This window comes from Perkinsus marinus (assembly GCF_000006405.1).
Source record: "Perkinsus marinus ATCC 50983 genomic scaffold scf_1104296939976, whole genome shotgun sequence".
Taxonomy (NCBI): Eukaryota; Perkinsozoa; order Perkinsida; family Perkinsidae; genus Perkinsus; species Perkinsus marinus.
In genome coordinates this window covers 29668-43638 of record NW_003212973.1, presented here as the reverse complement: position 1 = coordinate 43638, position 13971 = coordinate 29668, and the positions used below count along the sequence as shown (strand labels likewise).

Below are 13971 nucleotides of genomic sequence, written 5' to 3'. Positions count from 1 at the left end.
ACTGTATGATGTTAAAATACCACCACCATCCGATTTGCTATCATGCTTGTTAAAGAACATGAGGTATAAACCATGACAAGTTCTGATAATACTACATATTTTACTGGGTCTATACATGATACTATATCATAGTACAGCTGGTACTACAACCAACGCCAAGGAATTCGATCCGTCAAGGTAAGACTACCCTCAAGTATGATGAAGCCAACAATCACATACTAACGGATGTATACAAGAGCTCATACATGTTATCAATGACATATGGCGAATGCGCAGGCAAGCTCCTCAAATTCTACTAAAGCAAATCGTGAGCATCGAGACTGAATACTTCTGGCAAAGGCTGCTAACATCAGTGTATAGTGTTGTGATGATGATGATGATTATGATGATGATGATGATAGTGGGAGTCTATTGTCAGAGCTGTGAAGTAACATATGAGTATCATCAGGTCACATTGCTGTCCACGATGGTCACATACTCGGAGCTCACTAACCCATTGTATGTACAATGACCATAAACAACGACGACTGATGATAGAGAGGGTTATACCGGCACGCCTCTTATTAGACTATCAAGCCAGTCATAGCAACACAAAGGTGTAATGATATCGAAACGGTAAATATTAAGCGACAATGGAACGATGATGTTGTTGATGATAGAGTTGATTACGGAGGTTAACCGGGAACATTCTTGTTACTATTATATGGTAAAGCATTAGTGTTACTATAGAGGTATTTAATAATTATGATGCAATAACGATACGATGGGATGATTATAATGCATAGATAGTTGTCAACTTATATTGTATATCATTAGGTAGACTATTCCATAACCTGACAACATCATCATCATCATTAACAACAATACATCCTATTATTACCTATCCCAATCATCCTTAGATAATACTGATTTATATCCATGTACCAATTGATGACACATTTGTATAGCATCATGTAATTGAGTATTAGATGATGATGGTGGTGGTGGTGGATATAATGATGCTGCTACTGATAATATACCACATAATCTATCGGGTAATGCCATACCACATGATGGATTAACTTCTAATGCTAGACATATACCATGTATAGCATGTGCCTTTTCTATATCATTCCTCATCTGAGATATAGCCATACACCATGGTATAATAGCATTAGGTAATGCATTATGTCCAATATCCTCTGGACATACCTAATACATTAACATCATAATGATGATGTTATTGTTATTATTATTATTCTTACCAAAGCCAACCTTCCAAAGGTGATAGCGGCGTTTTGGATCAATAAAGGGCGCTGGAGATGTCCAGTCTCCAATATTGATGTCAACTTAGTCCCTATCACACCAGAATACCTAACAACAACAACGGTGATAATAATAATGATGATGATAGGTAGTGGTTGGTGATGATGTTGATGATGATGTTGAGTTACTTACGGTTTCATATCAAACTTGTTGTTGTTGTTGTTATTATTATGAGTAGAAGGTGTTGTTGTTGCTGCTACTGCAACACATATCTCTCCTATTGCCCATATAGCATTGTTACATGTACTATATGAACCATTATCCATATATTGTATAGTTGGAGGTAATATCATAGATAGATGAGGTACTATAAGAGTAATACAATACCTATACAGTGACACTTATATATGTATACTACTACTAATAATAAACTATAGTCATCATAATTACCTTGATAAATCACCAAGTAATGCATATAAAGCTTGTGTAACTTGTGATGGTATATTTGAAGATGTTGTTGTAGTAGACCGAGCTGTAGCCTGTATCATACGTACTACTATTGGTATTATATCTAATATCATCACCCTGAATACTATGATTAGTATTAGTAGTAGTACCAGTAAATATTTGAGATGCATGTAAGCCTTCAGCGACTGCTGATAGACAATCTAATGCTGCCGCGACTATATCAGGATCGATACCTAATCATACTATCATCATCTATGTATACTATAACTATTAGTACCATCATTATCACTCTGTGGAATATTGATATATTCAAGATAATTCTGTATTATCCTACCACACCGATTAACGACCTGGAGAGTGGGTATCAGTTATTGTTGATGATGGAGTGGTATGCATGTTATATTAGTATAATAGTTGATATTACTATAGTCACACCATCTTGACCTAATCCTGCTGCTGCTAGTTCAGGAGACCATAATATTGGTGTTAATGCTTCTAATAGGGATATCAAACACTTATCATTATCATTCGTAACCTGACAACATGAGACCAAGAGTGATAATAATTATAATAATAATACCAACCATATTGAATCTTTGTAACATAGTTGGTATCAATTCCATGTTCATTGCTGGTACTTTACATAGAACATCAGCACCAATCGATCCTATAAATGTACCAATAGCATCTAGTAATATTAATAGATTCTTATATTGGTAACTAAAAATGAGAATGATGATGATGTTACTGCTACTACCATCACATTATCATATTGATGATAATATTGATGTATTATTATTACAATCTAATAGCTATCTTCATAACTTGTATTATCTTATTAATAAGATCAGTATCATCCCTTATACGATGACCACTCTCTTCAATAAGTCCAGCTAATGCAGAGATAGCTGCCTCTTGTACACGTTTATTCTTATCAACACATCTAACACCAATAACAATGTGAATAGTAATAATAATACTATTATTATTAGTATTACCTCTGTAATATAGCAGTAGTAGCCAAGTTCAAGGCAGTATTACTATCCTGAGCTGCTAACCATCGTGCAAACCTTCCTAATGCCCAACATCCAATGGATCGTAATAATGGTTGATTAGATTCAGTAGTCTGAATAAACAGTAGATAGTATAAGTATTAGTAGTAATATTATTACCTGTATTAATAAGGGTAATAATGTATTCATATGTCGACCTAAACCAGTATCACAACCATGTGCTATGGCTCCAACTGCTAATACTGATGCCTCCTGTTGTTGCCAATCTAAGGGTGATGATGACGCTTATTATCAATAACAAAGTAGGGAGATGCAAGTAATACCTGCTGTATTAGTAAGGCCTTTCTCAATCAATGGTAATAATATAGGTAGTATATCATCATTCAGTGCACTTGCCATATTATCAAGACTAAATAATAATAAGAACAGATATCTTCGATGATGATGATGATGATGTTTGTAGATATTGGTATTATTACGCATTAGCAGCAGCCTTTCTTACTGTCCATTCATTACCCCATGTTGACATATTACCTCCACCTCCACGTGGTCCTAACATGATATAATACCAATGTCTATTAATGATGATGATCATCATTTTATGGCTAGCCTACTACCATTCCCACCAACAGCTCTATCTTCCTCATCACCTGGCTCATCATCATCTTCTCCATTACCACCAACATCATCATCATTATGTCGAGATCGATCCTATTAATAATAATACTACTATCAATGCTGATTAGATGTGGTCCTTCCCCTTACTTGATGGAATATTGGTGCTGTATCATTAACTTCATCCTGTATATGAGAATCATCACCAACTAGACCACTTTCCATTGATTCAAAGTCTTCCTTAGCATATACCATATTATTCTGAGATATAGATTACTAGTAATGATCTTAACAATGATAATATAATGACCCACCAATAATGTTGGTAATATAATATTAAGACTATCTGGTGATTGTATATAGGGTAACCATTGTGTATTAAGACATACTGCTGGCCAGAATTCTAATGCCTCTCTACGTACTTCAACAGGTGATTCTTGACCTAACAAGATATGTTGCTAATGGTTGTAGTAATGATGATGAGTATTGCATAGATCTTACTAGATCTTTCCAACATGAATTGCATTATTTGTGGTAGATGATTTTCAAGTAGATCTGGCTGATGATTAGCACAATGAACAAAGCCGATACATATCTCCTTCAAAACTAATAAGAACAACAACAACTACATTACCATACAAGTAGTAGTTATAGATAATGTTATTGTTGTTATTATTACTACTACCTGATGGACTATGAGAATTAGCAGCCAATGATCCTAATGAGTTGAAGTATGCTTCCATATGATGATCTAATCTAGTTGCACCAGGCATCATTAAAAAGGAGCATACAAATAAGTGTAGTATATTCAGTGATAAGGCTTTATATCTAATAACAACAACAACAACCATAACAGTAATAATCATCATATACTACCCAATAACAATGTAGTGGTAGTATTATTACTTATCAGGTGCACCAAGAGTGGTACAAACTTCCAACAACTTGGGTATTAAATCAGTATCAGCAAACTGTATAAATGGTGATGATGATACAGCCTAATAACAAAGACTATATATACTTTTAGTATTATTAATATTATTACCGCATCATCCTTTCGATATGCCAATAATTGTTGTCTATATATATCAACACCATCTTCACATACATATTTCAATGCTTTAAATGATCCATCAACCACATCTAATGATGTATCAGCTAATCCATTAGCCAATATATGCATACAATCAGGCCAAGCACCAACACCATGTACTGATACTATACTAGCTATTAAACTACACGCTGTTGAACGTACATCAGCATCACCATCATAACGGCATGCTTCTAAGATAGCTGACTTTACTGATGATGTTATTACCATCTGTATACACGATTATTATAATACGATATATTGTATTATAATTACCTGTTTATTAGATTGAATAATATTCTTTAACAACAATCCAGCACGTTGTCTAGTATGAGGAGAATATTGTTTTGTATTTGCATCGGATTTTGATGCAAATATTATAACCAAGTATCGCGCCATTCCATCAGGTCCAAGAGTATTTGATAATTCATTCAAAGTCATCATGACCTGAGGAAAAGGAATAAGTAGTAATAATAAGTTGTATTATTATTACTACCTCTTGCTGTATAGCATTATCAGTACTACTACCATTATCCAATACATTGCCTAATGTTGATAATATATCATTATTAATCCCCACCACTGCTGATGTTGTTGATGTACTCATTAATAGAAGTACCACGAGAAGAAATACCTACACATACCTACTCCCACCAATGACTAAAGCGAAATCGATTATAATGGCGTGCGCGATATCATCGACGACTTGTAGCACAGTGCACGGAAATCCTCTAACTCGTTGCGTTATGCGGCGAACTGATAGACGAGGTCATCATCTACGTGGGATAACCAATGTTGATAATGGTAGTAACATTATAAATAGACCATAGGCTATATAGTATCATTTGTAGTACGTACCAAGAGAAATGTGCATAAGAAGATTTGTAGGAATATGGATTATCATTTAGATTATCAAGTAAGTATAGCAATAGTAGTAGTGAGTATGTTATAAGATAAATAGGTACCAATAACAATGGCTGGTATTGGGCATAAAGACTTTTCACCAGGTGTTTCCGGGATAGTATATAAATCACAAGAGATGTAGTATATTGGAATTTGAGAATGGTTATTGTATGATTGTATAGGAGTAAGCCTTATCAAGGGAGTAGTATAGTGATGGTGAATAGTGTATATAATAAGAATGAGGATATCATGGCTAGAGAGGTTCGTCCTATTACATCATACGATATTGGAAAGAAGATAGGAAAGGACGAGTGTATAGATGTAAGTACTTTGATATTTCAGTATTGATATTATTCACCATCAGCAGCAGCAGCAGCAGCAGGAGAGTGTAGTACCAATAATACATGCACCACCACCACCATCATCAGATGGTAAGAAGAATAGGCATCTCACATCAATACCTCTTCCTACTACTACTATCAATACTACTGCATTACCACCTAAACATTGCTCTAATGGATCATCATCATTATCACATGCCCATTCATTATTATTGAGAGGTAATCATCTCTATACTAAGGATGGAGTATTATCTTATTATAGGTGATAGTAAAAGAGATATGCATTCCAAGTATATAGAGAATATTGATGATAGTAGTAGTATGACTATTAGACATGATCATGGGACTACCATCACAGGATCATTGGATTATGATAATAATAATAATACAAGAACTACTACTACTATGGCAACAAGATTAGCTTACTCCTACTCGTCGTCGTCGTCTGTGGTGGGTGATGATGATGATACTCCTACTAATGATTATCAAGTAAATATTACACCTATTAGTAGCATTAGAGCGTATTATTATTCATGCTACTGGTGTAGATCAGACCAATACATATACCCGATCTAGCATATAGACCTAAGCATCATCAAAGTACATCAGAGGCTATAGCAAGAGCATCTAGAATACGAGAAGTAACAAGACAGAGATATGCTGCTGCTAGGCCAGCATTATTACAGTAATATTACCATTACAAACACCAAATATGATAGTATCCATCAGGATCTTCCGTAGTGTAGCTGGAGGAAGTGATATAATAAAATCCAATGATCTTGTAGTAGCAGTAGTAGTAGTAGTAGTAGTAGTAGTAGCAGTAGCAGTAACATTCGGGCATATATATTATCCCATTGTTAGTTAAAAGCTTTTGAAAGGCTTGGCATGATGATAACGACTAAGGAAGCTGATATACTCATCACATCTGTTGATAAGGATAATAATGTAGTAGTATTATTGTTATTATATAAACTACTACTTATCATCAATACAGAATGGTATCACTTATGATGAGTTCTGTGATTTAATATATTCACCAAACATTGAATTGGGCCCAGGACCAGGTGCAGCAGCAGCATCAACAGCAGCAGCTAGACATATTCGTAATGCCACTACATCAATATTTAATGATGTAGCTAAAAAAGGTGATAATAACAATAACACTTAATGTTGTGGTAATCGCTCATGTTGTTATCAGCTCATGTATTGGGCCGTAAATTTGATGAAGTTACGGCAGCAACAACAACAGCAGCAGTTAGCAACCGTGATAATAGAAAGTAATAACACGACGACGATCATCTTTGCTGTTGCCAACTCTAGTGGTTCTAGATATCTAGTTAATAAGGATGAGTTCAATACCGTAATGTTATCATCTTTAAAGCATCTATCTAAGGAATCTCTCGATATACTATGGACATCACAATTTAAAGAGGGTAATATGAAGTCATTATCATCATAAGAATAGTAGTAATATGTTTATTATCATACTACTAGTAGATACTATCCATAAACACAATATGATGATGGTGAATGATGGATTAATAGATTGGCGTAACTTTATAAGGTATACAATAGAAGTTGGTAATGCTTATAGACGCCCTTTAACACCTCCATTTATACGAGGCACTAGACGTAGGTTATAACATTAGAGGATGATGTTAATAATAATATATTACTCAATAATAGATCATAAACTTGAAGATAGAAGACTCTTACAATTAACGAATGGTATGATGAAGTTAGATAATGATGGTATAATGATGACAATGACTAATTATGGATCATCATCTGGCAACAACAACTCTGGGAATAGGGTACTCTAGTAGTATTGCTACTACTACTACTACTATTACAATTTGATGATGATGATGATGATGCTAATCGTAGTTAACTTGTTATAGTAGTGGTAGTACCATCTTTTAGGTGTCGATGATAGTGTGTGATAAGTTGATTAATCGTATACCACAATTATCATATAGACCTCATCAATGTACATTCAAAACACCTAATTATAAAGAGTAATACTACTACTACTACTACTACTACTACTACTACTACTACCTGTATCGAAACTATACATGTAGGTATATACGTAAGAAGGCAATAGTTGCCAAGAGGATTATAGCTAGGGATAGCGTTAATATGGTAGGTAGTAATAGTAGTTATGTCACCACATCATCTATAGATAAATACAATACGTGAAAAGGTTAATAATGTATATAATGGTAGTAGGACTAGGGTAAAGAGAGAAGACCTTATTGACATTGTTCATCATACCATTATGGATACTATCAATAATAAAGGTACTAACATCATTATCATCATCCTGTTATGCTTGTTGTTGCTATTATTATAACACAAGTTATTAGATCCATCTACACATCATCATCATAATAGTAACACACAACAAATTGATCGTAGTAATATTGAATCCCTAGTGGCCACATTGTAATAAGAGTAATTCAAGTATATCGACTATTATTATAATCATTCATAGAGTGTCTGATAAAGATGGTAATGTGGAAGTTGAAGACTTGTTGAACAAATGTTGTTTATCAACAGATGGTGATGATATGATTAACGGGTAAGTAGTATGATGATAGTATATGTCATATACTACTACTATCATCATAATCATTACTCAGCAGACCTGATGCATTAGATGGTACACCTGTATGCCGTCATTTGAGACCTATAATAGGTGATGATGAGGGTAATTACAACGGAGGGCAACAAGAGACAAATAATAATGAGTAATAGTCCTAAGCATTATTATCATCATGATCATCATGGTTGTTATTATTATTGTAGATATTGGAGAGGTAGATATGCTATGGATGTGTTACATGATGCATTAGGAAAGAGGAACTCTAGTGGTGGTAAATTGAAAGCTATAGATGTATTACTATCACTACTACTACTACTGTCATCATCATCATCACCAATGATGAACATGATGATGATATTATCATTAGTAGATATTCCGCACTTTGGATTATGATGCAGATGGTTATATAACCTTATCTGATATCAAGTCCTTTGTACAACATAATGGTGTACCTCTAAATAAGGATGATCAAGTAGCAATGTTCAAGCAGTTACTCTATGATGATAGTAGATCATCATCTAATGAAGGTAGTAGTAGTACTAGTATGATGATGTTGATGATGACAGTAGCCTATTTAGTATTATGATAAGTAGTACTATGACAGGTAATGTCGTTGATATCGGACTTTTCAATCGAAACTTTATCATTGATAATGGATCTATCATAGACTCTATCAAACGACAGTTGATAGGAGTAAGCATGATAATAATAAGAATATTAATGATGATGACATTGAATAGGTTATGGACACTGTAGGAGGGACAGCTAATCTCACCACTCAACAACAACAACAACAGCTCCTGTCATCATCATCATCATCACCACTCGAGCATCGTCGTGTTGGTCGTATATCTGATGTATGGGTGGTCGTATGTTACAGTATTAGTAGGGTATCTGGTCTGATAGGTCTTGGCAGCAGCAGCAGCAGCCCATCGTCGTTATGATGTTACTCTCCCAGCATCATCATCACACATTAATCGTCAATGTCCAACACGCTTCTCATTTACTCCTTATTATCAGCAGGATACTAGATTTATAACTGAACCCTATCCTATCAGTAAGGTGCTGCATTGTACTTATGTGTTGTTATTATGATGGTAGTAGTAGATTGTAATGCATCATACTTATCTGATGCTCAACGATTGAAGACAACATATAGGAGTACCTGTAATAATAATAATAAAGAAGAAGGCCCAATACGTCATGTACCCGATAATAATAATCATCATCATTCACCAATATATGATGCGGTAATAGTCGCTATGTATACAATGTGTTATGATGGTAGTACTAGTACTAGTAGGTTAAGACTTCCAGTATACATAATAAACGTATTAGCAGCCGTATAAGGACTCATACTGAAGAGATGGAACGTCGCCATCGTCGTCGATTAAAGCCTGCTACTTCTACTGCTGCTGTTGCTATCGATGAGGAGGGGGAGGAGGAGAATAGGGATAATGGTAAGTTAGCACGGAAGGCTCTAGCTACTATCTCTTATGAACGACGACTACGACGACATATGGACATTGTGTAGTACCAATCTCCATGCTTTTATTATCATCATGCTGCTACTATTATTATTGTTGTTATCTAATACCATCATCATTCATGTCGTTGTTCTTGATGTTATGATTATAACACGGCCATTATTGAGTTGTTATTGTTGTTGGTGTGTTGATGATAAATAACAGTTGTCATGTTCATATCATCACATGGATTGACTCATTCTTCCTCTTCTCCCTCCGATGACCATGATGATGATTATAGTGGAAAAATGGACGGCAAGGGAGTGGAGAACACTACACAACCACATGAATATCATCATCATAATCCTACTATGAAGTCGACATCATCTGGACTAGATAGTAGTAGTAGGATGATGATGATGAGGAATAGGGATGGGTCTTCAAGCCCTAATTATCATGATGATAATGATGATCATATCAGGTAATAGCAAGTATCTATGTTGATTATAATAATAATAACAAGATAATCAAGGATCAGGTATTTGTGTACTAAATTTACTAACCTTATTCAAAGACTACAAAATGAATCATTACGGAGAGCTAAGCTTGAGGAGATGTGCTAATGATAATGATGATAGTAATAGAAATACTTTATGTCGGTAGGGTATATGATCTGAATATGAAATTGGATGCTGCCATAATGGATATTACTAGGGAAAGGGAGAAGTCCATAAGCCTTGAGGAAGAGTTGATTACTGTGAAGGAAAGGTAATGATGATGATGTTAATAGTACTACTACTACTACTACCTAACTTATCATCATCATGGTGATGGTATTAGTGGTGGGAGATCAATAGATGCATTGAGAGCATCTGAGAAGGAACTCCTTCATATACGTACTGATGTTGATAACTTGAATCGACAATTACAACAAGAAAGGAGTAAAAACAAGGAATTGGAAAGGAAGTAGACTTTAAAGCAACTCTGTTATTATTATCATAATGATAGGGAATTTATAGCTATGGAAAAGCAGAAGGAATTGACTGAACATATACAAGCATTGGAAACACGACGCCTACATGCGATTAATAACGAGGTAGCTTCACATCATCATCATCATCATCATTATCATCATCATCATGGTCATCATCATGGTCATCATCATCATCATTCCAAGTAGATAGTAGTAGTATTTAGGGTAATAGTTGGAAGAAGAAAGTGATGGATAATGATAATAGGAGTGATGATATTGAGGTAAGGTCCATGCTTGATATGATGATGATGAGGAGTAGTAGTAGTGGTACTTGCTTATTAGTTGCTTGTTGTTGAATCAAAGGCTCAACAGGAATATATAAATAAGTTGAAAACTGAATTGAGATCCTCAATGCGGAGGATAAGTATATTACTGAAGGAGAATATGGATTTACGAAAGGAAGTGGCAACTACTACTACTACTACCATAGTGTTATAAGTATCAATATTTCATAGGTTCATAAGACTACTATTGAGGTAGATAAAAAGGGAAAGAGGTTAGACACACTCAGAAGGGATAATTCACGCAAGGTTACCATTACCATCATCATTATCATCATCATAGACCATCATACTTCAGGATAGACGGATTAAGGAGTTATCCCATAAATATGATGAACACATGAGCAGTCTTCTACAACAACAAGAAGAAGCAGTTATTGAGGAAGGGAGAGCTCATGCAAAGGCTCTACTATTAGAACTTGCTAAAGAGAAGGCTGATAAGGATATGTGAGGATATATCAATTGTATATAGATAATGATGATAGGTATGAAGATGTATTGAACGAATTCATACTCTAACACAGTTATTGGATACTATTACAAAGGAATTATACACGACTAAGAATGAGATCATATCTCTTAGGAACAATAATAAGGTCATGACGACCAGTTGGGATAAGCTTATCTAGTGATTATGTTTATTATTATCACTACTAGATATATCACTTACAACAACAACAAGGGCAAGGGTTAAGTACTACTACATCAACTCATACTGTATGTGATGATGATGTTGTTGGTATGACTAAATCCACTAACACTTCCGGTAACACTCGGATCATCAACACCACAGAGGAGAAGAAGAAGAAGGATAACTCAACAACAACAATACCTCATACCTTCGCTACTCAGTTTGATGAGGTAAAAGTAGTAGAAGTTGGCTGCTACTCATTATGGGATACTACTATTACTACGTTCATGTTGTTGTTATTGTTGCCTGTATAGTGTATAAGATTGGAAAAGGAGAAGTTAGCTAAAGTTGAGGAGAAGAATCTAAGACTAGAGGAATATATTAAACGATTGAGGGAGGATAAGATAAGATTAACGGATGAGTAGTTATTATTACTTATTAATACAGCATGTATCTATTCTAAAGGTTATTGATTCTCAAACAACAACAACAACAACAACAACAACAACAACAACAACAACAACAACTACTGTGATCATGTACATGATTATGATGATGACTGGGTATTTCTGATTAACTTATTCCAGTGTTACCCCTAACCGATTCGCAGTAAGAGTTCCTAGAGGTATGGTATAGTCATTATTATTATTATTATCATTGAAGGGCATATCATATTACCATAGCCTCTATCAATATCATCATCAATCTTGTATACCATATTAATATTATCCCATTCCCACATCCATCTTGTTGTACAATGGTAGATTTACCATCTATTATGGTATGTTCAATGATGCTTCTTTTACTGCATGTTAGTAATAAAGTATTATTAGCCCTATTACTATTGAGAGTTATAACTACCGTCACATAGCATAACATGAAAAGCAAACTCAATCTACGATAGCACCAGTTCCAGAGTGCTCCTTGGGGAGTGACAATGACTTTTACCATGAACTGTTCATGAGTAATAATAATAACAGCATTACTCGTCATCATCATCATATAGAAAGCACTGAGTTGTTGTTGTTGTTAATTGGAGTATGTTGTCTGCAGTTAATCTTATAATCAGCATCCTCTTCCTAATGGTAATGTTGTGAAGAATTACTACTCCATTCTCACTACTCCTTATCTTAGTCAGAAGTAGAGGAGACTCTGAATCGTATTAAAACCCATAAAGGCGTATCAGGCATTGTTATACTGAACCATGAGGGTGTATTATTATTAATAATATGAAACCCATTATTATTATCACATGTAGGTACCAATACGCTCTACCCTAGAACAGAAATATACCTTGCAATATTCTGCATTGATAAGTCAGCTGACGTATAAGGTAGTATGAGCAGTAGTAGTAGTAGGAGTAGTAGCTTCCTATAAAGAGTTGTTATTAATAATATCATATTTAGGCGAGATCAGTTATACGTGATCTAGATCCTCACAATGATCTAACCTTTTTAAGACTACGTTCAAGGAAACATGAGATTATGGTGGCTCCTGATAAGGATTATATACTTATTGTTATCCAGGTAATAATAATAATAACCAACTAGTCACACAGTATCATTATCATCATTAATAATAGGATCCAAATGCTGGTGAACAACAAGAACATAATACTGCTTGATTATTGTGATGCTAATAATTGTAATCATTATTTTATTGTTGTGTTAGTTGATAATTATTATTACGTTAGTAACTTTACCTTCTATCAAAGTACTAGATGTGGTAGATATTACCGTATATATCTAACATCAGGTCGTCGTCGTCACTTCCTGCCTATCCCTGTAGATAGGCTTATATGACATCATCATGATCATAATACTTTTACGATAATAACCATAATAATAAATATCGCTATAACCTATTATAAACAATACTTTATCACATTACATTATAAACAATATTAGTAAGTAGTGAAAATCCTTCATCTACTAGTACTACTACCTATTGAGAATAGTCATTACCCACTGTGGTTTATAATCTGATAATCCAGCTGCTGAGATCCATCATCATTATCACCAAGAAGCATAATGATGATAATATCATCAAAGTTATTCAGGTGAATGCTGCCTGTGTTACTCAGTCATGATCATCATCATGCTGTCACCCTGTCTACTCTATTCTCCCTCTTGTACCCAGATACAAAGCCACCAATACAAAGGCCCTATAAGCCTTTAACGACCCTTGAGTATGGGTATAGTAGCAGTAGACTCTGAGTAGCAGCAGCAGCAGCAGCAGCCCAGAAATAATCATTTTGCTGTTCACTTATCCCCTATT

General features: G+C 34.7%; 4 protein-coding genes across 4 annotated transcripts; 3 read left to right on the top strand and 1 right to left on the bottom strand.

Moving 5' to 3' along the window:
- Window positions 1-606: 606 nt before the first annotated feature.
- Pmar_PMAR022492 (conserved hypothetical protein) lies at window positions 607-5044 on the bottom strand. The gene is made up of 22 exons (XM_002782118.1): window positions 4928-5044; window positions 4708-4878; window positions 4387-4662; window positions 4248-4339; window positions 4027-4169; window positions 3843-3947; window positions 3656-3783; window positions 3492-3602; window positions 3344-3437; window positions 3206-3278; window positions 3050-3135; window positions 2886-2992; window positions 2712-2839; window positions 2516-2656; window positions 2298-2433; window positions 2149-2248; window positions 1863-1946; window positions 1696-1816; window positions 1438-1632; window positions 1245-1353; window positions 881-1191; window positions 607-833 (listed from the first exon to the last, which is right to left on the bottom strand). The coding sequence occupies exons 1-22, from the start codon at window positions 5036-5038 to the stop codon at window positions 773-775; spliced, it is 2883 nt and encodes a 960-aa protein (XP_002782164.1). The 5' UTR covers window positions 5039-5044; the 3' UTR covers window positions 607-772.
- Window positions 5045-10449: 5405 nt separating this feature from the next.
- Window positions 10450-10719, top strand: Pmar_PMAR022491 (hypothetical protein; the record flags this gene model as incomplete). The annotated part of the gene is made up of 2 exons (XM_002782117.1): window positions 10450-10517; window positions 10599-10719. 2 exons carry the CDS (start codon window positions 10450-10452, stop codon window positions 10717-10719), a joined length of 189 nt encoding a protein of 62 aa, XP_002782163.1.
- Window positions 10720-11804: 1085 nt separating this feature from the next.
- Window positions 11805-12119, top strand: Pmar_PMAR022490 (hypothetical protein; the record flags this gene model as incomplete). The annotated part of the gene is made up of 2 exons (XM_002782116.1): window positions 11805-11924; window positions 12009-12119. 2 exons carry the CDS (start codon window positions 11805-11807, stop codon window positions 12117-12119), a joined length of 231 nt encoding a protein of 76 aa, XP_002782162.1.
- A 615-nt stretch (window positions 12120-12734) lies between these two features.
- Pmar_PMAR022489 (roadblock, putative) lies at window positions 12735-13318 on the top strand (the record flags this gene model as incomplete). The annotated part of the gene is made up of 5 exons (XM_002782115.1): window positions 12735-12779; window positions 12829-12906; window positions 12953-13027; window positions 13101-13220; window positions 13277-13318. The coding sequence occupies 5 exons, from the start codon at window positions 12735-12737 to the stop codon at window positions 13316-13318; spliced, it is 360 nt and encodes a 119-aa protein (XP_002782161.1).
- Window positions 13319-13971: the final 653 nt, after the last annotated feature.

Bases quoted from the DNA above. Each gene is read 5' to 3' on its own strand.
- Pmar_PMAR022492 (XM_002782118.1), bottom strand. From the start codon at position 5,038: ATGAGTACATCAACAACATCAGCAGTGGTGGGGATTAATAATGATATA. The intron at 3,136-3,205 runs GTAATAATACCA...ATTATTATTTAG, and splicing joins AGAAAGGCTGCTGCTAATGC to TCTTGATAATATGGCAAGTG. The intron at 2,249-2,297 runs GTTGGTATTATT...TCATGTTGTCAG, and splicing joins TGTTACAAAGATTCAATATG to GTTACGAATGATAATGATAA.